The sequence below is a fragment of the Bacillus rossius genome, chromosome 12, assembly GCF_032445375.1.
Source record: "Bacillus rossius redtenbacheri isolate Brsri chromosome 12, Brsri_v3, whole genome shotgun sequence".
NCBI lineage: Eukaryota > Metazoa > Arthropoda > Insecta > Phasmatodea > Bacillidae > Bacillus > Bacillus rossius.
The window spans coordinates 13997687-14023808 of record NC_086339.1 but is presented as its reverse complement, the minus strand read 5'-3'; the positions used below and the strand labels follow the sequence as shown (position 1 = coordinate 14023808).

The 26122-nt window shown below is 36.6% G+C and overlaps 1 protein-coding gene across 13 annotated transcripts in view; it reads right to left on the bottom strand.

The window, feature by feature from the left end:
• The window catches only part of LOC134537572 (ensconsin-like), a 166642-nt gene that overhangs the window by 42650 nt on the left and 97870 nt on the right, over positions 1-26122 (bottom strand). For 7 of the 13 annotated variants that reach the window (XM_063378147.1, XM_063378152.1, XM_063378158.1 and 4 more), the window contains exons 2-7: positions 19136-19198; positions 15379-15459; positions 12285-12365; positions 7838-8115; positions 4960-5087; positions 3109-3239 (exon numbers count right to left, since the gene is read on the bottom strand). In XM_063378147.1, the coding sequence (XP_063234217.1) occupies positions 3109-3239; positions 4960-5087; positions 7838-8115; positions 12285-12365; positions 15379-15459; positions 19136-19198 (762 nt within the window). The remainder of the gene's footprint in view (positions 1-3108; positions 3240-4959; positions 5088-7837; positions 8116-12284; positions 12366-15378; positions 15460-19135; positions 19199-26122) is intronic. The other 6 variants (XM_063378149.1, XM_063378151.1, XM_063378154.1 and 3 more) reach the window with 2 other exon arrangements.

The following is a 26122-nucleotide window of genomic DNA, read 5'->3' as shown; positions in this document are numbered from 1 at the left end:
TAAACAAAATGTTGCACTAATTTTGCCTTATTTTAATACCACTTTTGGTCAATTTTATTAAATGTTTTTTTTGGAGGGGGGGAAAGGGGGATTTATGCTAATTATAAAAATGATTCCTTCCTTCATGCACTATAGTCAGTCAGTCTCATGCTTAGATTGCAGAACAAGAGTAAATGACACTCACTGTTGCCAGACTGATATTACCCGGCTTATTAAATTTCTTATTTAGTAACATTTTGATAATCATAAAAAGTTTCAGTAAATTTTTTATTTCATTATTTTATGATTTTTCTAAAACCATAAAGAACTGTCTTTCGATAATGTTATCTCAACTGTATACAAACTGAAGGAAAAAATATCAATTCTAAAGACCAATTATAATTTCATAGAAGAAACTATCTATAGCAGTAATCAGTGTTATAAAAACTATTTAGAACACTGCATTACATTATCTAAGTCCTATGTTCAAACACAGCTTGAATTTTTAATATAAAATATATTAAAAAATTTGTGACAAAAACGTTTGAAACCAAGATGGCATCTTACAGTTACACTTTCTTAGAAGAAAATAACAGAATATTAAATTTATGAGATGATGCTCTTGATGAAATAAAAAAAGATAATTTCTTTTCAAAATTCTCATTCCAAATTTATCTTTTAAAAATAAAATTTTGTAAATATATATAAAAAAAAATTCATTGCATTATAAATTTGTGTTCTTTGCATTCATCTGGCAACAGAGCACACAGAAACAATGACAGCGCTAACATCAGATATCGTGCATTGGAAAGAGAGAGTAAATGCCCATTTAAACACACACTCCAAACTAAGTATGAGACGTGCTGTAGTAATTCTCTACTGAACACCTCTACTGTTTACCTCCACAAGAATGAATAACAACAAATTGAAATGGTCATGTTAAATGTGCGAGGTAAAGTGAAGCAGTGCGTGAAGAATGGAAATGGCATTTTGAAAAAGACTTGTCAGTTTCAATCTCAATATAACCAAATTTCACAGTAAACAAAATGTTAGGGATGAGCAAGAAACACAAATTTTTTGTTTTCAGTATGAATCCATGACCGCCAAATCCAAAGCACATCATTCAACTGCAAGTGGCTGGTAAGGTAGGCAGACACACACCCACATTACACTTCCTTAGTGACAGTAACATTAATACTCTTGTTATCACTTACTATAAAACATTTCTCTTCAACAACAGCCCAACACCACAGTTACTGCAGAACCACAAACAACTTACAATGGAAGTAATTATGATATTTTACGTAATAATTCTCACACACTCTATTTTGATTTTCAAGGTCATGAGTGCAAACTAACTGATGTTAACTAGGTGGTTGAAAATCGACTAACGAACACCAACATTTCAGTTCGTTAACACGCGCAACCTTAATACATATAATGAAAAATATATAAATTAACACATCTGAAAGTATTTTGTTACCTATTCAGAAAAATCCAACACAATTAAAAAGCCAGTAAACCTATTTTGATGTAATCAACATTAACGGCGCACAAATAGTTCAATACTTCAGAGGCTTGAAAAAAAAAATTAAAAATTGGGCTGAGTTAGAAAATTAAATAAAGCTTCATAAATGAACTAAAATTATATTATAAAATTGAATTATAAAGCAATTGAATTTCCTCTAGAGCACAGAAGTTAACCTTCATTCCCCATGAACTGCAACAGAAAGGTCAAAGCAAGACCATGTTTTCCTTTTTTTTTTTGTTTCAGATGAAACTAAGAAGAAAAAAACTATGATTGAGGATGAATTAGTAAGTTTAACTTTAAGCAGGTGCACCATTGAAAGTCATCCCATAGCTCACGAACTGAGGCAATCCTTGCTTCACACTCCTACCAGAGCCGTGCCACACTAAATACCTGGGTCAAATCTTTGCTTCTTTACTTACCCTAATGATATCAAATGGCACAGCAATTATGCATGTTCCTACAGTATATATTAAAAAAAATAAGTTACGCCTAAGAATATAATCCTAATACAGATATTGCAGTAACCTGAATATTGTGGGCCTTCAGAGCAAACCTTTCCACTCTAATTTTAGTTTAATTTTTCCTTCCGTATTTTCCAAGAAGAAGTTTTGTTTTTATAAATAACTTAACCTAACAAAAAATGTTTTCGCATAAAAATCGCACCCCTACGTTTCAAACTTGATTTTAGTATAAAATGTGCGACGATCATGCGATGGAACACGATGCGCGTACTGATTAAATAGGTCATGATTTTGCTAGCACTGTATTGCCACATGCATGTATTGTAAAATGAATCCTTCAGTATTAAAGTCTGCAAGTTAAGTCTGTCATAACATAATATATAAAACCCATATATATTTCATAATTAACACAAATTATTTTTTTTAACACACAACCCAAGGAGTATTGAAACTATCTATGGGATCGACCATTAATCACGTGATGCTCGAAAGGGGAGGGGGGGGGGTCGGGAAAAAAAATCACGAAATATCACAAGGGGGGAGGGGGGTGTAGAGAGAGATATCACGTGTATTAATTTTTTCGCACAATTTCTACTAAACCGAAAAGCAATGCGTGACCTTGACTCGCCGTAGCCAGACAACAATATCCCCGTCCGCCGCAACATGAACCACCCGGCTCGGCTTGCCAGTCGCCAGTAAGACTGTGATTTTGGCGCCGAATACATGCGTAAATCACATATAAGCCTTTCCTTTATTGTTTTTATGCCACTGAGAATAAACCTGCCGCCTTAATGTGTGTCTGGACATTTTTATCACTGTGCTTGATTTTCCAGAATTAAATTAGATTATACCTATATTTAAAGATAACATTCTGAAACTTTGAAAAATATTTTGTACCAAAAAAAATACACGTGATTTATGATTGGGAAGGGGGGGGGGGGGGGGTTTGTCTGAAACCCCACCACAATTCACTAGTGGGGAGGGGAGGTTAAAAATTTGCTAAAAAAAACATCACGTGATTAATGGACGACCCCTATGGTACCTGGTTAAAAATCGTAAAGGGTACTGAGTACCTCCTCCTCACTGTGCCATGAGAAAGGATCCCGGAGCACTCTCTGGAGCCACGCCCCAACTCACCTTCGGCAGGCTTGCGGTCCAGCCCACCGGCTGACGTGGCCCTCTTCTTGCCGCCGTCCAGCTCCCGCTCGGAGGAGCGACGGGTCAGAGGCGCCGCCGTGAACATCATCACGTTCGTCGTCGACGTGGCCCTTCGCGCAACAAGGGACAAACAAGCACCGGTTACCGAGAGCGGAGTGTTGCTTGCGTCTGCACGAATGAGTGTAACCTTTGAATATATATACTGTATAGAAGTCGCGAGTGGATAGGATTTACTCTACGTTTTTCAGAAGCGTATGATGAGCAGCTTGGGAACTTCACCGCTGCAGTGCGCTGCCGTAACGCCCTGTATCGTCTTAGTTGTTATTTACACGTTAGAGCGCAGCACTGTCGCCCGCTGTCATTCCCCGCACCCCCCACCTATCATTCACTGCAGCTCAAGGTCGTTCAATGGGAGGGGGAAGGGGTGTTTGAAGAGTTCGACACTTGTCCGCTAGGGACCACCACAAGTCCATTGCGGCGGTGAATTAACCAACTACCTCATAACCGTATTAGAAATTTTAACCTGGGCTGGCGACTTCTATACAGTATAAATATTTAAAGGTGTAACTGACCGAGCTTCATGTCTCATCCCCATAAAGGCCACTATAAATGACAAAAAGGTGACGAGAAGCTGACGGAGCACTGACGGGATGAATGGGTGAAGGAAACGGAAGTACCCCGATGAAACCCACCGGCGCTTTACCACCTTTAAGTGATACCTCGTTCATAGTTTTTAATAGTTCTTTAATTACGTTTAATTTTAAGTCATTTATGAAAAATTTTTTTTGGGCAGGTATCGTGAAGGATGGCAACAATTTGATTGGGTAATGCAATCTAAATTTTAGATAGCTTCACAGAAACTTGTGATTTACATAATAGTACAACTCGTTTATAATAAAAAATTTTTTTTTTGCAAGATTTCCACAAAGATATGTTCTCAACTATTTATTACATTTAATTTGATGCTGTAATTCTCTGAATTTTTACAATAACAATAACATGTTAATTATTTAATTGTAAAAAGCAATAGTTATCCTATTTGTGGGGGGCAATGAATTCAAAGAACTTTGCTTGCCATTACAGAGAGAATATTTCTTTGTAATAGACAGTGATCATGATAACTTCTGCTAAACTTCAATTAAAATCTGAGTACAGTAAATGTGTTTAATGCTAGTTACAGTTATATAAAAATATTTGTGAAAATAATTTTATCAACATTCACATTGTCTTTTTTTTTTTTTTTTTTTTTTTGTGAAATCAGATTAGTTTTATAACTAAACATAAAATTTTACGAACAAGTCAGCAATTTAATGTGCTCAAAATTGATCCTTTTACAGTAAAATCACAAGTAAATAAAAATAAACTTAATAAGAGGTACAGTAAATCGCTGTCAAGTTTCTCAAAATAGTTAATTTCCACTTATTAACAAGGAAAATTTACTAAAAGGGTAAAATTGTACGTATTAATATGTCAAGTGCAAAATTTTCAAAAATTTATTATGCAGGTAATTCGTTGAACGTTGAAAAGTTTACGTGCTAAAACATAAATATGAACTAACTAAAAATAACAAACTAACTAATATTACAATAGTCGTTTCTCCAACTTACGCATTTATGCTAATTAGTCACAAACAAATGTTTAGGCAAATTACTGTATTTTTTTTTACACTTCACCAACAGCGAGTAAATTACCGCAGGAAGTAACATGTTCACAGTAAGCCTTCATCAACAGCAAGTAAACTACCTCAGGATGTAACCTATACACAGTATATTGATTTATCAGTGAACTGCAGGCTTGGCCGATGCACAGTCAACGAGAGAAGGCACTTACTTGCGTGTGCCCCAGAAAGAGCCGCCAGTGTCTGCTGGTTCCAGCATTCTGGGGGTGGAGCTGCCAAACGCAAACACTATCGAGCTGCATTCATTTTTCCGCTTGGTATCGATGCGTGCTTCTCGTTCCTGCATCAAAGCAGTTTTGCATTAACGCATTACGAATGGACAACACCCGCAATGCAAGCAGCGTTGACTCACGTCAAAAAACGCAGAGAATTTCATGGAAGGAATGTAGTTGGATAAATTACAGCACAGATGAACACAGCAGGCTGACAAAAACCATACAGTTACAACCAGAACGGTAAATATAGGAGAACAACTCCGTACAAAATGGTGACAAATGAGCCCAGTAGTGAAAATAACCAGATAATCTGGATGAGACGATGGCAGCACAGACAACCACAGTAAGCTTGCTACAACAGAACAGTTGCTATGTTTCAGAACTGGCATCTATTAGGGGATACACAAAATGTACTTATAACGAAAAATTTGAACACTCATTAACTTAACTTTCTCTTGGTTAGCTTTGGAAATACAATTTGAAACCATAAAACCGCCTTTTCACTTCCTTAGATGTGAAATTTGATAAAAATTGTAAAAGTGGGTATTTATTAAATGTTTATTGTTTACACTACAAATATTAACTTTTTGCTAGATTAGATTAGAAGACATGATTTCATTATAAAACCAATTCACCCCCTTAGCAATAGAATATAAAAATTAACACTAAATAATAACTCTTATTAATGCTGATATTCATATTCAAGTTTCTTACCTCTGACTCTAACAGAAGTATATACAAATTTTAATTCATTAAATCAAACTTACCCCTTTTACACCCCTCAGGGATGGGCTTTAGGAAAAATTGTAAAATTATTTTAATATTTTCTGCCAGTGCGAAAAGATAGAAATAAAACAGTATAAGAGACAATATTTTATAAATAATGTAAATAGCTATTTCCTATAGTTTTTTCCTTCACATTTTCATTGAATGTACAGACTTTATTCCAGAACAATTTTATTATTAGTAAAGATTTTGCATTATCATCAAATGTTTCTCTTTGATTCATTATGGTAAAAATTGTACAGTAATTTTTTGTATAATTTACTACTAACTTTCAAGTTATTCAGTGAATACTAATTAGGTCAAATTTCATAGTAATTGTGTGTCACATTTTAGAAGAGTTAAATCAAGAAAAATATTGTTAAATAAACAGTTCCATGTCATTCATTCTATTTTTATGTCAATATACATGTAAAAAATCTATAATTGTATATCTAACTTAATTATAAGGAATATTAATAGAATTGAGTAAAAATTAAATAGGCCAACCTATACAAAAAAACTTCACCGGTGGCAAAATAAAGACTACACAAAATTTTTTGAAGAATTGCAAGCTAGCAAATATCTGAAGTATTGTGGTTAAAGTTATAATTTATCCTACTGCACGTTATGCAAAGAAACTCTTAAAGGCAACAGGGTTTGAAACATCACGGAAGATTCTGAAAAATTTCAGGGCTCATAAGGAATAATAAAAAATGAATTGGGCATTTTAAAACATGGAAGGTTTAACAAGAATCTGCAGAATAGTTAACCCATTGAGAAATATACATGTTAAAATGTGACAATCAGGACACAAATTATAAATATAATTCTGGCTGCACTTCAAACTTTTTACGCAATTACTACCTCTGTGAATACTGAAAGCTGATGGCAGCGGGCAGCTGAAGTTGAACGACATCACAGTCAACCCAGTGGACTTTATTTAAAAAAATATTATTTGGGCAAAACATCTCTTTTGACACACAACTACAAACAACAAATATATTGAGGAAGGCCGTTAGCAAGGCACCATCCCAAAACTTGTTTGGGGGCGATTTCGGAAAAAACACGGATGGATCATTATTGGAATCGTGGCTCCTCTGGAACGCAAGGCCAGTGTCTTATCACTGCCCCGCCTCGGTTCATTAAAGCCCAGCGGGGACACAACGCAAGCACCCAGTGGCTACACGACATAACTAAACCCCACTACGTAACACGTGCGCAATAGTGCGGGACACATAAAATAATTACTTTCGTTGATTGATTCTTCCAATGGGTAAGACTGACGCACTTCTCTGCTGAGAGTGCTTGTCTGTCACTGGCCTTGCCGGAGAGGGGGACACACACTATTTTCCAAAGTTTTGTTCCTGATAATGGGAGTTAATGACAGTTCCAAAAATTGGTCGTCTGTAAAGTTGATTTACAGACGATAGTTTAACGTGACAACGTCATAACAAAACATTGATGGAATGATTGCATACTTTTATGAATAAAATTGAAATCATTATTATTTTAATAATAAAAGAATTACTTGAAATTATACTAGTAATCAGATGTTTAAAATGCAAGAATAATTAACCTTTATTGCCGAAATTGTTGTTGTAATAAGCAATGAAAACCACATTAACTTTTCACTTCACTTTATAAACAGTCGACGAAACAATTCACGTGTAGATGACTTGTAATTAATTTTAAAAACTTGCGTTTAGCTATAAAGTTTAAATATAATTATGAACAAGTTTTCATATAAACTGTAATCAAATATCTATCATCGATTATATGAATCACCATAACTTTTTAGTCAATCTTAACATAACCTATTATTACTGCACTCGCAGACAGCGTAACGGAACACAGTGTAACGGAACAATGAGTGTAACGGCAGACAGCGTAACGGAACAATGAGCGTGACGGGACACAGCATAATGGTAAAATGTGCGTAACGGGACACTTTTTCATGCGTACAGCCTGCGTTTATTGATTTATTAGACGTTGTCACATCAAAAAAGTTAAAAAAAAAAAACCAGTGATGAATGATGTGTTGGAAAGTTACCATGTTCTTGCGCAGGATGGCCTCGCGGCGGTTGTGCTCCGCCTCCCAGATGAGGCGCTTGCGCTCCTCCACCTGGTGGCGCCGGTCGTTGTCGCGCAGGCGCAGCTCCTCGATGCGGCGGCGCCGCTCCTCCTCCTTCTGCTCGCGGAACCTCTGCGCGGCGAGCGCCTGCTGCTTCAGCTCCTCCAGCTTGCGCTGGCGCTCCTCGCCCTGGCGCTCGCGCAGCGCCCGGATCCTCTCCTCACGCTCTTTCTGTGCCGCGCCGCCATTCTCCTTGCCTGCAACAGCGGTCCGGGGGGGCCCTCCGTCACGGCGACAACGCACCGGCAAGGCAGACGTCACCCGGACACGGTCACTGCACTGTCCACCACCAACCACCAGCAAGCAGCGATGCCATGCCACACAACTAACCTTCGTAGGTAGTCAGTTAAAACACTTTTTACACCAAAAATTCTTACCACCAACTAGCACCATGGATTTGTAACCCAAAACGATCATCTCAACGCGTACCTTCACTCCGTAAATGTTGCAACGTCGGCCACAATGTCCAGCTAAAGCAAGTTGTCTGTTATTCCGAAGAGACAAGGTTTCATTTCAAAGGTGTCTGCATTTGAGGTCAGAACACCCCAACGTTGTTTCAAAAGACAGATTGGACCTTCCTGAAATTCATTGCTTCGGTGGTCAAATAGGCAGTTTTTTTATGACTCATTATTTCAGCATAATGCAACTTTATGCGACACCTTTGTCGGAAGATTATTGGACATTAAGTACTTTCCCTAGAGGATGGTTCTCTGCTCTACTAGAGTTTAAGTTGCTTTTTACTTCTTGATTGAAACATTTTGATTGGCAGGGATGGGCGTATAATATCCTGTTTACAGGATACTAAACTACATAACATGTGTATTTGAAATAAAATACTAACAATGTTTTAAAAACAGAGATAACTCATGTATCTATGGCTATGCAAACACAATTCAAAGAAATAGTGGATAAAATTTTTATTATATATACTGGAAATTCAATGGGCAACAAGCAGAACATATGTTGTGTTTTAATTCTGTGAAGAACAAATTTGTACTGAACAATTTCTTTGTTTCTTCAAAAGTGTTTCTCCCAATAAATTTATATTGTCTGATACTTTATACTTTGGGTGATCAACATTGTAGTGAAGTCTATAACTGCAAGAAAATCGTTTTCGTGCATTTGTGTATAATTCCAACATGAAGTGAATCCAGAAAATCTTAAAACTTTTTTTAAGGGAGACAAATAGACAAGTAAAACTACTTTTATTTTGCTACAAATACTTAAGTTATCACTCTCATACACATGATTAGCCGGAAGAAGAGGAATACTTTTTTAGTTCTGTTATGAAGAGTGTAAATTGAAAGAAAACCCCTGACTGTTGTGCATTCCTTTGCTGAATATCACAATTAACATTACTGTTCCATAAGGGTAGATATATCATATAAAAATGTGAAATGGTTAGAAACGTGCAACTATATAATAATGTTACTTCGGTGTTAGTTAACAAAGTGAGCAAAAGGTTTAAATTTTTACTTTTTTAAATACTCCACTATAAATAATATAAAGGATGTGAAATTACTTTCATAAGTTAGTCGCAAACTCGACTAGGTGATGACAGGAAAAGATTTAAATATAGTTCAATGAAATTTAAAGAACTGATTTTTTTAAAAATATTAATTGGGAAGTAAATATGTATGACTTGATTCCAAACTATATTTTCAGAGTTACTTTTTTATTTAAATTTTGTCTTTTTGGCAGGGTGGTCATTAAGATAGTACATGGAGCTCAATAGTTCAATGAAAATGAGGAAGGAGTTGTAGTCTGTAGAAAGAAAAGGAGCCATCACAGCATTTGCCTGAAAAGATTTTGGGGAAACTATGGCAGGAAAGGTAACTGATTCAATTAAATCCACACAGGAAACAGGATGCAATCGGGAGTAGTAAGGTTTTGTTAAAAAAATAGATAAAAATTCACCAAAAATCTGGATCTTAAGTTAAAAATATGGAACCAACTTCATTTTACACAAGCCGTGAATATCTACACCACTACACGAATATTGTCTTCAAACACGAATATTGTCTTCAAACATGAATATTGTCTTCAAAGGTGGATCAAAAGCGGAGATTTCCGAAGGGGGAAAAATGATCAAAAATAGTTAAAACATCAAATAAAAAAATAAAAACAGAACCCCTTGAAGAATCTATGTGCCCAATTTCATGGCTCTTAAGTCTTTCCATCTCCGTGTACGCAAACAACAAACTCTCACTCTCTCCTTTCTCTTCACCCTCCCCATTACCTTGGTTGAATTACTTTTCGATAGCGATATAAAAAATTGTATTTCTTTTATAATGTATTTTTCTTGTGCTACTGTTTGGTAATAACTTGTATGGCCTTTCGCTATGTTCTGTATTCATAATAAAACTTGTAAACGTATCTAGTCAATGCATACGTTAAATCAAGTGTTGCTAACATAATATGTTTGAACTAATAACCCATTGTACAGGGCATTTAACTTCCCTGGCTCGTTATGAGCATATTTACTCATATTGTTAAACTTGTGATCTGTTTTTCGGGCATTATAACTAAAGTAATATTTTTTGGATATATATGTATTCACAATTTTTGTACTTAATGTATGCTTAATGTATCAGTATATACTAAGTTTGATTTAGGCTATCATAAAGCTGCCTGAATATTCTCTAGTGTATGATATCAAGTTCTTTACTAAAACCCCACGTCACGTCTATTACGCAACTCGCATATGCAATGTAATCTTGTTTAATTTTTTTTTATAAATCATGTTTGGTATATTTGTGAAGCAAATCTCCCATGTTAACAGTTCTATTGCTCTTGTTGAATAAAACTCATTCTTTGAATGATTTAATTTTTGAAACAACTAACAACAGTTATTCTGCTACAGGTATCCCTACCAGAGAGGATTTTCTTGATAACTTTTTTTTTGTTGTGTAAACATCTTAGCTCTCGGTATACGGCATTTTGTGGGAGAAATTTCATGAAAATGGAACAGAAATCGATGAAGGGAAATGTGGGACAAAGATGGCAAACCCACTTGTAGCAATATAAACCTGTATATAGTCATTTAGTAAAAATTATGTTACATACCAAAGTATTGGTGGCCAAATGAAACTTTTCGATAGTGAAACTACCATGGAATATATTTATAATTATTGCGTGGACCCATCTCTAATACTCTTTAGACAATTTATCAAATCACTTACTGCCTGTGAATTAACATTGCAGAAGAAACATGCTGCTCATTTGTTTATAAAAATAAAATTTAATCATTTTTGAACTATTTTTTTTTATTAAATTCAAAATGGTGACCAGAAAAAAAATCAAAGGCATGACTTCTGCAAATTAAATATATTATTGGAGAAAATGAGCTTTATGTGAGCAAAAAGGTTAAGCACTGAAATACTCGCTATCGAATAAATGTCTATATTTTAGATTTATGTCAAGGGACGACATTTTCTCACTTGATGAGAAATTGCAGTCAAATAATGTTGAGGAAGTTATTTTTTTTAATACCAAAAATGGAAATTTTTAAAGCTCCTCAATGAAGCCAACACATGGTAGCCCTCAGTCTGAACCATTTCCTCACAATTATTGCAAAAAGGCAACTTGTCATTAACACATCATTATATTTTCCAACTAACATGATGAAGGCGCATTACATGTGGGGCGGTGCACTCTGCAAGTTTGTCTGATTCAATATTTTGAAAGAAATGAAACTGTTTTAAGCACCTTGTAACTCCTGAGTTTGATTTTTAAAATAAAAAGTAAAAAAATATATTAAATTGAGTTACATTATGATTGTTGTTATTAAATGCTGTATCTTTTAGTCATAACCAAATACCATGATAAAACATGAAACACAGAACAAAGACAATTTTATTTTCTGTACCCAGCAGTCTTGCAAACATTGGAATCATAATAATGTACTTCCCAAAAACAATCACCTTATTTAAATGTGCCAACATCTTGATCAGCAGTGATAGTTTAATTTAACTTTTTTAATTTAACTTTAGTTTTACATGTGCTACCGTTTATGATGGATGCCACTCACCAAAATTTTTTAAAATAAAACAAAAAAATTTAGTTAAATAAATTCAAAAAAAAAGTTTATTAAAAGAACTGACTTTTTAAATGTGATTTAAAAGCTTTTTTTTAATAAAACTACAGATTTAAAAAACATTTTGAGTAACTATCTAATGGCTTGCAACTATTCTATTTTAGGAGTCAAGTTAGAAAATAAAAAGAAACACAAAACAACAAATATAAGAACAAAACTTGGCATAACCAACAAAAAAAAATGAAAACCAAAAATAAAAACCAAACCCAAGACAACACAAGACAAGACAAAATAAACACGTGTGTTCCAAGCCAAGAATGTTTGGACTACCTGGATCGGTGGCAGAATCAAACCAGGGCTGGGCTTCGGTAGTGCCGACGCCACCGGCAGCGCTGGCTAACAAGTCTGAATCTGGCGGCGAGAACAGACAGGCCACAGGGGCCATGTTAAGTCACAAACGCATCCCTGCCCCAAGTCGCCGACACAGAACTTCACAGCATTCCCGCCACCTCGGGCTTCGATCCTCGAAATACACCCGCGTATATCCCTTTCCTTCTGATTTAATGTGAGTTACTCCACCTTTTCGATGAACGAGCAAAGTACAGTAGGTTCTTTTTTCGATAGAAAAGACCACTGCACTGCACTGCCATATTCAAGCACAGCCATAAAGTGCTCTTTGTCTGAAGGTGGCCAATACTGCAGTCTTATATTTACTGTGCCAGTTGTACAAAACATTCAAACTCTCTAATGTTAGCTTCTAATGATATCCAAACGCCCAGAAAAAAACAATTCACAACCTTAGACAAGTGGCATAATAACTCGCATTCAGCCATCAATGCCCATCATAGATGAATCCATACCAGGACACAGCTTATTCTGTACGATGATGCATTCAGAAGGAATGAAAAGACAGGTTGGTTAAAGCTACAACTCAAGATTTAGAAAGAACCAACTATATAAATTCCTTTCCCTAGGTGGTTTTATCATTTGGTGAATTATGATGTACTATATGAGTTTTCTAAGGATTCTACCATATTAATCTTCTTTCATTATTTACCATATATCCCTGTTTACAGTCAAAAATATTGTTCACCAATTTATTTTTATGACATGATAATGAACTATGAGTAAAAGATGTAAATTATATGAAATTATAAAAAAATCTCCGGCATAGGCATATTATCTATACAATATGTTCACCAGTTTAGGGGCATAAATTTAACAGGAGGCAGGAAATACCAAAACAAGCAACTTTTGTTAAGGAGCACATCAGGAACGAAATCGTGCAAAGTTACAGCCGCGAAAATTCGCAGCTCTATGATGTTCAAATACTCCACAAGAAGCATGTGATGAGCCAGGCTCAGATATTTTAGAGTTAGCCACATGTAGTTACATCAACCATTGTGGCATGAAACTCCCAGTTTCAGGCAGCTCCTGGTTAAACTCTTATGAATATCTTCCTATTCGGTACACGTCTATTGTGAAAGTGCCCTCTATGAATACGCACTGCTCCTACTAGAATTTTTTTTGCCTGGCCGTACACTTAACATATCTGCCAAATCTACAAGTGTAATGTCTACCTTACAATTGTGGTTTGTCGAATCTGTAATCACACAATCTTACTCACTTAACAGACAACACTGCACCAACTTCCCAAAGCTAAACTTGTTAAACGTACCAAAACCCACCATCCACTATGCTGTACACCAGACTGCTGGTTGATAGTACATTTGACTAACTCTAAACTTCTGAGCCTGGCTCCTCACCTGCGTTCCGCGGAGCATTTGAATGTCACAGCGCTGCGATCGCTTGTCCTCTCAGCTGGTGGAATAGTCGCCTGAAGCCTGCCAAATTCAAATTTGCGCACATCTGTTCACGTCTGTAACTTTGTAGGGTTTCATTTCCTGACAGATGTTCCTTAACAAATTTATTTGCTTTCCAACCCCTCCCCCCCATTTCCTGCTACCCATTAAATTTATACTTCGCAATTTGGGAATATTTTGCCTAAGCATAAATACACAATAATTGAGGAAAAATTAAAAAGTCTTAACTCTGAACATTTAAGAATAATTTGTATACTACACAGTAGATGCATTTAATGAAAAAAGGGTGTGTGACTGAAACATGTAACTTGCTATATACTATTCACACAGATAAAATCATAAATACAATTATAGTTAGCATATAAAAATTAACACTGTTCCTCATTAAAGTTCAAAAGAATAAAAAATTGTACAGTAGCACTATAGTTAAAAGTAACAATTAAGTCTGATGATATCAGTAAATTTATTTCCATACACTTACAACTGCCAAAAACTAAATTGTATAATTATACTGACCACACACAATTTGTATAAAGTATGTGTAGAAAAAAGGCCTTAACACACATGTGGCAACTATTATAAAAAATATATATATACATATATATATTTAGAATATTATTATTATTCATGATTCAGAGTTTTTCACTAATAACTTATCTTTATTTTAACACGCTCCATCATACATGGTGACTAACAACCAATCACGATTTGATAGTCATTTAATTTGATAATCACTTGGGTACATACTGATAATATGTATGCTCGTTTATGTCAACTCCCATGTTGATTCTTGTAGAATTAACATTTTCAGGAAGGCCTTTGAATATTTCTAACTTACTATTTTTGTACAGAATGAAAATCATTCAAATTTAACTGCTTAACTGCACAATATCAATAAATTACTATCTCTAACAGGGGATATAAAGGAAAACTATTGGCAATTTAGTTATGTGTAGAGCCATAATAAACAGTTTAATAACCTTAAGTACACATACTTGATATGCTGGATACCTTCGCACTTTCCACACTGGTGATGGAGTCACCTCAAACCAATAAAAGAACGCCCTCTCTGTCTGCGTAGCTGCAGTATATTGCGTCAAAACTCACCTAGCGCTGTTTCCGCGAAGAAAACATCAACACAAAAAAAATGTTAGTAAAGGGTAAGTAACAAAAAACTAACTAGCAGCACACTCCATTCCTAAATGTTACTGTGCACACAAATAGTTAGTTCTATTTAAGCTATCCCTTTCAGGCGCTACTGTACAGGCCCTACTAGTAGCGGCTAATAGAAGACTAGCTACCAAACTAGCCAAAGTAAAAACCTGCGCAACTTAACCACACAACGCCAAAAAAATCTACGTTCCAACCACATGCCACAACACGAGGCAGAGGCAGGCGGCGCATGCAAGCCAATCAGCGAACACAGCGGCAGGATCCGCCGTCATGGCGGCTCTTGGTGGGTCGCAGTGCCGCTGAAAAGATAACAAGTTCTACGCGACTCCTACTCAGCAGCCAAGGAACACGAAACAAAAACAAAATCGCAACGCATGCCGAGTCGGCGTGGTCGGCAACGCTGGCTCGTCCGAGCACCATGCCGTTACCTGAGCTAGACACAGTGTCATTCTGCAGCGCCTCCCCTTCCTTCCCAATGTACGCAAACCAATGAAGTGTACCGGGTTGTCCTGGACAAACCAGTAGAACATGACACACCTCCGACCGCGTCCGTACACAACAAGGGGGAAGAGATGCAAGACGAGCCAAAGGGCTGAGGAATTATCAGGCTATTATAAACAAACAAAAAGTTTTTGGTAATGCTAGAAGAGTGGTGGCTACCTTTCAGAATTAATTTAAAGTAAACAAACATTTTGAACGAACTTTCGAACTGCTCTTCAATTAAGTGCTGTGGTATATTATTTTCAATATAATATTAAAGTTTGTTATCAACACCTGCAGCTGATCAGACCATTTTTATTGATTAAAAATATATAAACTCTATAGAAGAGACAGATTTATTCAGGAAAATATTGGTACTATTACAAAAAGTAATGAAAACTGGAACATTAAAATTACGTTGTATTGAAAACATTACTCAGGATGTCAAATATTTTTGGGTTCCATACATTTATTAACTCACATTTATACTGCCTCTTTTAAAATTTAAATTCCTCAATATCATAACCTGTACTACAATTGATAAAAGTAACTTCCAATTGAAAAATTGTATTTTTTAAACATAAGTAAGGTCATAACATCACAAAATTTTGAAATGTGCTCATATGAAAAATTAAATTAAGGAACATACTTAACAGAAATTTGCCACATTTTTTCCTTGGTTATAAAATATTACTGTTATACAAAATACTTTATTTAACACAAATGTGTGAAAAAGGTAGCCACAACTAAACTTTACATAAATGGGAAATATTTAAGTACATAAACACAAAAAAATTAAAACCCTATAGTCATATACCCAAATACAGTTCATCAAAACTAAAAGGGCACAGCGTTCCAAGTTTCATCTACTGATACAATTTTCTCTTACTTATTATAAAAGTAAATTCTAATCTAACCGTGCAGTAATATGTCACTAGCCTAAAAAAAATTACAATAAAGGCCACTATCACCTACATTTGTAGATGCTAGGAGAAGATGCAACAAATCAATATGTCTCCCCTCAACATTCAAGGCACGAAGGAAAAAAGTAAGATCCTAACAGCTTCATGTGAAATGTCAAACTAGAACAGAAGTTCATTATCTGCATGAGATTTTGATCATCCAAACCTCAAAGCCATCCTGAATACTGGAGTTCAAAGCTCTTTAAACCCCATCTGAAGAAAACATTAGCTTTCCAGTTTCCAGTTCTCTTTGAAGTCCGTGACGCAATTCTAGGCTAAGTAACAATAATAAAAAAAAAATCAGTTTAAATTTGAAAAATTAAATAAATAAAATTTAGGGAATAATAAATAAATGACATAATTTGTACTAAATATTATAATATTCTTAATTTTAAATATTTATTATTGATTATTTAATATTTTAAAAGAAAATAAATAAATTTATTATTCACTTCATTTTTATCAAAAGTTTTCATTAAATTTGTTTATTTATTTTTATAAATATTTATTATTTATTTAATTTAATAATAAATATTAAAAATTAATATTTTAATTTGATGTTTGTTGTTTTTATTAAATGTTTTATTAAATTTATTTCTTTATTTTGCAAATATTAATTAACCAATAATAAATATTTAACATTAATAATTTAATAATATTTAGTATTAATTATATTAAATAATATTTTAATTTATATCAATAAATAATACATACAGATAGTTAACCTCAATTATATTGAAGCACTTGAATAAGTATACAGGCACAATTTTTTTACTAATATTTACGAATAGTAAATAATATTAATCAAAATATTCAATTTACATCACTACTGAATATAATTTATTAGCACATATATAATTCACACTTGTATGAAACTAGAACACGTGTTGTGAATGTAGAAACTATAAACATGTGGATAAATATTATACATATGAAAACAGTGATCAGAGGCGACGAGCGCGCCAACATGCGAGACTAATAGAGGTTCTATTTCTATTTTGTTGGTAGCTTTATTTCGAGACTTAATGAGCGGTTTAGCGGGCAGCTCAACCTATTAATTTTGTGTTACAGTGATGCGCGCGCATCTTAAAATTTCACTCTAATCATTTTTTCATAAAGTGCCTAAAGAAGTATAGCTTCAAAAAAGATACATAAACAAAATATTTTACTATTTTAAAATTGCTAATAAAGTTAGAGCAGGAACTTGAGACTACTTGGCTAGTTGGAGCAACTATTTTTATTTGATTAAAATAAAAGAGAGGATAACATTTACAAGTTGATGAAACCTCAATGGCTTATGGTTCTCCAGCATACAAATCATGACACATAGGGGCAATATCATTTTACTGTTCTGAAAACACACAAAATTAATTGCAGGGCTTCAAAAATTTCGGGTTTGTCCAACTCAAAGTATTTTGAAAAATATACAAATAAAACTACTGGTAATGTTTTAGCTTTGCAATGATCATATAAGTTTTCATTTATTTTTTTGACATTTCACATGACTGTATACATGCTACATGTTCACTACAACCATCATTCACTTCACAAGACATTATTTTCAAATAACACGGCATAGCAGGACTTCGGCTCCTTCACATTTATTGTCAAGGGACCCTGGCTTTTAAAGTCTTTTACACAAAATAATTAAATCATGCTAAAGACTATTGCTCTGAAGCCTAAACTCACTAAAAATATTTGTTGCCTAATGCAACATTTCCTAAAGTGACTAACACGAGTCACAAACGAATTGAACTAAAGTTCACCTACATAATTCCTGCTGATGTTTAATGCGCTACAACGTAAAACTTCCTTCGATGACCTAGTCAATTCCTGTGATTTGGGAAGAAAAAAAACCTTAACGGTCCTCAAAAATAAAAACCTTGAAAATTTCACTCTTATATTTACTATTTAACAATCATGATGACTAAATGATCATGTTAAAATTTATAAATGCTGAACCCTCGATTGGCAAGTTTCTTAAAAATACTAAAAACACTTAATTATAAAATACAATCTCACTGTCACAAATTTCTACGTGGAACATACTGATGAAGTGAAAAATCAACAGAATGTCAAATCTGTTTTATGCTAGCACCAGAGTCTTATACAAACAGTAATATTAAGAATACCTACCAATCAGTCTCTTGCTACACAGGCACATGTGTGCAACAGACTCTTGATAGATTACAAAGGCCACGAAGGTATGAAGTCGTTACACATAGAAATAGCTAGATTTATACTAAACAGCAAACCATATAAAAAAAAGGGGCATAATTTAAGTGTAAAAAATTTCAATAACAAAGATATTAACATGATGTGAAGAACAAGAGTGAAAGCCATAGTATGTGTCTGTACTACATAATTAACCAACCAAACTTACATAAATCTGTTTTCCGAAAACATTTGCTGATGTTATTTCGCTGAAGTCCAACCTATGCTTCAACACACAAATTTCCCATGTACAAGTTCTGGCACAGTAAGCTAAAAAAAAAATTTGTGTAATGTCATTAATTTTAAAGTGGCACAAGTATTTTTTAATGAGATATATGTTTTAAGATAAATCTTAACAACAGATAACCTGTACGTACACACCACAAACTAATTATGTGCGAACTTCCTGCCATGCAGCACTTCACTCCCAGCTCGAAGGCTGCCGGGAAAAGGGAGGGAAGCCCTCCGGCCAAGGGAACCGCTCGAACGAGGCTACAGAAGTTTTGACAGTTTGTGTCCCTGTGCTCACCTTTCTGGGCCGACGGCCGTCCTGGTGCAGGCCTCTGGCTGGAGTCTGCTGGCGCGGCCCCGGCTGCAACAAGACGAGCGCTCACGTCACGACACACTCTCACACTCTCGTCAGGGCAGACAAACAGATCCTGTGGCCCACATGGAACAACAGTTTAAGGATGGACTCGGCTACTGGGGAGTACCATAGGCACCACTGTAGCGATAGCTGAACCCTAGACAATTCCGCCCGAGTTTTCCTTGTCAGCCTAACGTTGTTTTCCTTCACTCAAAGAATAATCTAACAAGATTATATAAGTATATTAAACAAAAACTACTTATTGAAACACATTTCATAAACCATAACAGTTCAAAATTACTATAAAATAATTTAAGTGTAAAAAATTTCAATAACAAAGATATTAACATAATGTGAAGAACAAGAGTGAAAGCCATAGTAGCCACAGCACACAATACACATTTTGCACTACTATCACTTTCACCAATGCTATGCAACTTATGCTTCTGCACTGTAAATATAAATATTTGACCAACCTGTGAAATAAATAATCATTGGTTATCAGGTCAATAACTAACTACAAATAATTGGAATGGATTCAATAGTGTGCTTACTAAGGGTGTTATTAACATTTTGTCCTCCAACCCTTGTTTTTTCCACCCCTTGCAGTTATGGTTGGTCGTATTTAAAATTTATTTAGAAAAACGTTTTCAGTATTACTCCTATGAATTATAATACGTTCAAATGATACGAAATTCAATATAGGTACTATGGAAATTATAGAGATTTTCCTGTTTTCAAAAACCCTTCCCCATTTCTACTACTTTGGTCGGATAATGCCCATTAAACTCTTTGAGATTTTTCATGATTGTATTTTATGTAACAGTTTGGAAATAATTTGTGGAACATTGCAGCAGTTACCATGTCCACAAAAGTTATAAATATAAACTCTTGAGTTGATGATGGTTTTGTGGTCTATGGACCATGAAATGAACAACTATATAAAAATTTTCCGAACGTCACACCATTGTAACTGCTACAACAGGTAATATTTCTTTGAATATCTACCTAAAAATTAGTCATCCAATTTGGTGATTATCATTTTGTACATTTCCTCGAGTTCTCCAGATTTTGAAGTATTCTTTTCGGTTGAGATCAGACTTGCAGATATAATCACTGCTAGTTGGCAGCAGACATGGAGCGACCATCGGGCTTGCAGGTATGATCACGGTCGGACATCAGTCTTGCGGGCATGATCACTGTCGGACATCAGTCTTGCGGGCATGATCACGGTCGGACATCAGTCTTGCGGGCATGATCACTGTCGGACATCAGTCTTGCGGGCATGATCACTGTCTGGCATCAGTCTTGCGGGCATGATCACTGTCTGGCATCAGTCTTGCGGGCATGATCACTGTCTGGCATCAGTCTTGCGGGCATGATCACTGTCGGACATCAGTCTTGCGGGCATGATCACTGTCGGACATCAGTCTTGCGGGCATGATCACTGTCTGGCATCAGTCTTGCGGGCATGATCACTGTCGGACATCAGTCTTGCGGGCATGATCACTGTCGGACATCAGTCTTGCGGGCATGATCACTGTCGGACATCAGTCTTGCGGGCATGATCACTGTCGGACATCAGTCTTGCGGGCATGATCACTGTCGGACTTCAGTCTTGCGGGCATGATCACTGTCGGACATTAGTCTTGCGGGCATGATCACTGTCGGACATCGGTCTTGCGGGCATGATCACTGTCGGACATCAATCTTGCGGGCATGATCACTGTCGGACATCGGTCTTGCGGGCATGATCACTGTCGGACATCGGTCTTGCAGGTATGATCACTGCTAGTTGGCAGAGGACAAAGTGACCATCGGACTTGCAGGCATAATCACTGCTAGTTGGCAAAAGACCAAGTGACCATCGGATTTGCAGGCATGATCACTGTCGGACATCAGTCTTGCGGGCATGATCACTGTCGGACATCAGTCTTGCGGGCATGATCACTGTCGGACTTCAGTCTTGCAGGTATGATCACTGACGGACATCAGTCGTGGAGGTATAATAACTGCTAATTGGTACCAAATAAAGTGAGCATCAGACATGAGACTGCTATTGGCAGCAGACGCCTGGGGCGCCAATGAAGCTCCAGACGGAGACCTCCGAGAGCCGCACTCGAAGTGGTCGACTCTGCGGAGGGATCGATCAGTGAAGCGCGGCCGTCAAGTTGAGCGAGCAGCGACCAGACCCAGCCGCCGGGCGGGAGAAGGTGGGGGAGGGTTAAGCTCCCTTTCACACCTGGCCGTGAGAAGGGGCTCCCGGCGACTTGAGCGGTGAGTGAAGGATTCCTTCGGGAGGAGACCCGCCACCCACTCAAGTCCCAGAGCTTACATTCAGCGGAAAGGAGAGGAAACGCCTCACTTTCTTTCTCTGGCAGTTACAATTATCAATTAAATAATGGATTCTTATCGAGTTCAAGACAAGCCAGAAACTTACCATCACAAAAAATAAGATATTTAGATGGCATGGTCGCAAAATCTGGGATGACATGCGCTAGAAGAGATCTTACACAACTTAAAAAATTTTAATTTTTTTTCTTCAATTTTCTGAAAGAAATAAAGAAAATCCAGCATCCACCTGCCCCTAATCATTGCCTTTGTGGTTTGCGAATCCAAGTGTTGTAACAGCTCACCTTGCATCCTCCAAAATAACATACTTCTTTCACCGAGATCTCGCATATTTTTCTTTACTTCGGGATATACCTCCCCCCCCCCCCCTCGCCTATGACAATAATTTTAGCATTGAGGAGATCGTGGTCACACCGCGGGAGACAACTCAAATAGCCCCGATATGTACCCACCCAAGTAGTGTTCGAAATCGGCACGATATATAGCTCTACTATATCTAGCTAGTTCCTTTGTATATTTATATAAAGCGTCAATAGTTATGACTAAATAGTAATTGAAATGTTTATTACGGAATCAAATAATAAATATAGGTTTTTTTCCCCACTGTAATGTGTTTCCTTCTGATAAGTGATAACTTCTATGATAACTGAGGAAAATGAAACCTGCAGGTATAATTTAGTCTATAATATAAAGAGCTTTTTTTTAAAACATAAGAGAAACACTCTCAGCGTACTGAAATTGTATCAAGCATCTCTGCAATAAACAAGTCTTCAGGCATTTATTATTAATAATATTATACTACGCGATGACAGTTGTCTAGTCCTCCGTTCGAGCTTAAATAAAGGATGGCAATATATTTTTTTTTCGATATATATTCTATCGTCACACAGTTTCGATAACGTTACTTCATTTGTAGATTCATAGATGGCAGTGTAGTCGGCGATTGTATGCGGGTAGAGGGGAAAAACAACATTTAGTTCCCGTTCTGCCGACCTCCGTAGCGCAGTCGGATGCACACCGGCTTTGCGGTGCGAGGGGTTCTGGGTTCGAGTCCCGGGTAAGTCATGGGTGTTAATTTACATACAGAGATTTGATTGATATGATAAAGGAAGCTTCCAAATATTTCATTGACGATGTGATAAGACAAGGCTACGACTAAGAAAAGGCATCTTAGTTCTGGTTGTGGGCGAAAGCCGTTAACCACGCAAAAAAAAAATAGTTCCCGTTCTTTCAGACACGTGGTGGGCGTCGCGGACTGCGACGGCTGTCGGCGGACCTACAAGCTCGCGTCTCTCCGCGGCGCGAACGTCTTGCTACCCGCCAGGACGTCTGAGCTCAGGTGCATGCAAGCCCTGCTTTGAAAATAATAATTTCGATTACTACTTAATAAAACTCACTAGCAACTAATGTAAATTCAAAAAAAAATTGGTTGTCTGTAAAGTCGGTTTACGGACGATAATTCAACGTGACGTCACAACAAAAACATCGATGAAATGATTGCATACTTTTATGAATAAAATTGAATCATTTTTATTTTAACAATAAAAGAATAAATACTTGAAATTATGCTAGTAATCAGATTTTTAAAAAGCAGGAATAATTAACCTTTATTACCGAAATTGTTGTTGTAATAAGCAATGAAAACCACATTAACTTTTCACTTCACTTTATAAACAGTCGACGAAACAGTTCACATGTAGATGTAAGTTGTGTGCTGCCGCTGTCTTTCTTCTCCTCGGACGCATAGGCCAATCGAGTGGAAGAGAGATAGATGAGGCGCAAGCGTACAATGAGCGTAACGGGACAATGGGCGTAACGGGACAATGGGCGTAACGGGACAATGGGCGTAACGGGACCATGTGCGTAACGGGACAATGTGCGTAACAGGACAATGTACTTAACGGGACACTTTGCGTGCAGCCGGCGTTAGTCGATTTATTAGACGATCACGTCAAAAATAAAAACTCTTCGTACTGGTGAACTGAATTTTTTTATAGAACCCAAATTAATTTTGGTGAAGAAAAACTGTGTCCACAAATTTCTGGTCGAATGTCATGTGATAATCATTTGTTAGTTAATGTAGCTATTTACTAACACCAACAGATGCCAGCTTCATCGCGGAATATCGTCGACTGAAATCAACAGTAATGTTTCAATTGTGGAGCGATTACGCACAGGTCGTGCGTGTTCCATATCGCAGGCCGCGCAGGGCGAGAGAGGGTTTCCGCTCTGCTCCGGCGCTGGGCCAACACGTGCCAATCATGGGACATTAAAGTTTAAAGTTGATTTAGATTATATTACCCAATCATCGTCTTATTAGATTCAGGAGCCCACCACCAGGAGCCGCATGGTCATACCAAATCCAGCCGCGGTTACGAACCTAATGCGGACCTCTCTGTCCAAGCACCCAAACATGGCAGAAACTCATTTGCCCAGCCCAGCTCTTCCCATGGACCGTTTCTCTTTCGTCCCGCACCGGACCTGAACTCTTAACGCATGGCTCACTGCAACTCGCATGACTTGAATCCATGATTTTTTCCCCTGTGTTCATGCACCTTAACATAGTTTTAATACGGGAGTTCATCAATGCATCAATAGAGACTGGAAAAATTCGAGATTTCGATTACCTCTAGGATAGACTCCACAATCCCCGACACACTCTCGAGCAAATGCCACCTGCTCATTGGCTACTGACTCGTGACACCTGTCAACTGGGACGCTTGCGATTCGATACTATTTTGGAATGGTTGAAGGTTTTTCATTGGCTCAAAGTCCTTCAGATAAATTGTAAGCCAATCAGAGAAGCAATATAAAGATACATTTGTTTGGATTATAGCATATCATGAAACGAACCCGCGAATTTTTCCGGTCTCTATGTATCCGTCATTGCCACGGCTGGCCAATCCCCGCACAAAGCACATGCGACCCTCTCCCTGCATGGCTGATCCCAGCATGACTAGGCGTACAGGCTTCAGCCTGATATTCACCTAGGTCCCTCCCTAACACTGACCCCTCCAAATACATTTAGTTTTAGCCAGAAAAAAAATATTGGCCTCTGCTACACATGGGCAGTGCGTGACTTCGCGAGCTAACGATGAAAGATGATATCCCACAGTCGCCACCTTTTAGAGAAAAATAAACCTAACTATATCCATATTATCTTTGAAATATTTGTGCAATGGGAGTGCATGACTCGATGTAAGCTTTTGGACATGCGCCATTGCTAAGCACATGTATGTCTGTAGACATTTTTGTGCTGTCATCATTTGTGTTTTTTTTTTTTCCCGTTCTGTTAGTCCATTTTCTTTTTTTTTCTTTGTTTAATGACCATATTCCTGTTATGGAATATTATGTGGTGTTTATATCCTGTTGACAACAGCAATTTTGCTTAATTTGTGTTTTTGTCTTTTGGGTTTTTTGTAGTTTTCTTCTACAGACAGACATACATGTGCTTAGCAATGGCGTATGTCGAAAAGCTTACATCAAGTATATCATATCCAGAAATGACATTTTTTTTAAACCTTTAAGTGTTACTTTACTATCCAACAAAACCGCGTTTATTTATTACTAAAATATTCCAATTTTCGCCGACCTAATATACCCAACCTTTCTCACGAATTTACAGTACCTATTTTTAAAATCGTACACTTGACCTAACTATAACTTAACTCAATAAACGTTTACATGTACCCACAAGGATAATAAATTATTAATTTAAGGATTGATCAAAACAAATAATATTTACATAACCTCGAAAGTACGTTAAATAGTACTTAAAAATGAATCCATAACTTTTTTTCCCCTGGCAAAAGTAGCTACTCTGGGCCACTGGGATAAACACCGCGCGCCAAGGTGGACAGTAAAAACTTTGTGGCGGTAACCGAATGTAACTGTGAGATAAATTGTAACGGTGGACGTAGTTGGGACTACTGCAAGTTATAAAATCTCGTGTCAGTTCGCTCCATCGAAACAATAACATTGCCAACTGTGAAAACACTGCAACTCGAGGCTCTTAATTCCACTACAACATATTCACAGAACATTGATACCAATGTCAAATCATTACAGATTGTCCCACGGAGTTGATACAGTTATTTTTTGACGTGACAACGTCTTATAAATCGATGAACGCCGGCTGCACGCACGAAAAAGCATGACTCATTGTCACGTTCCGCCTGAGCGGAGCGTGAATTACCGGCCAACCACCGTGCGAGAAAATCTTCTATAACATCAAACAGGTTAAGGCGGGCTTTTTAACTAATTATTCGTGAATTTATTTAAACAAATTATTTAAATTAAATTTGCAAAAACTGTAAATAATATTTGAAAATTAAAACGTATGCAATTGTCGATCAATGTTTTATGACGTTATCACGTAAAATTATCGTCCGTAAACCGACTTTAAGACAACCCCCCCCCCCTTTTTTTAAAAATATATTTACGTCGATAAGGCTAACTCCCGAAGTAAATCGTAGCCATCAAAAACAATTATTCCCTTTGGAAATCAAGTCTGTCGACGTTCCAATTTTCCCAAGGGGTCAGGTACACAAATGTGTCGCGTAAACAAATATACATCGA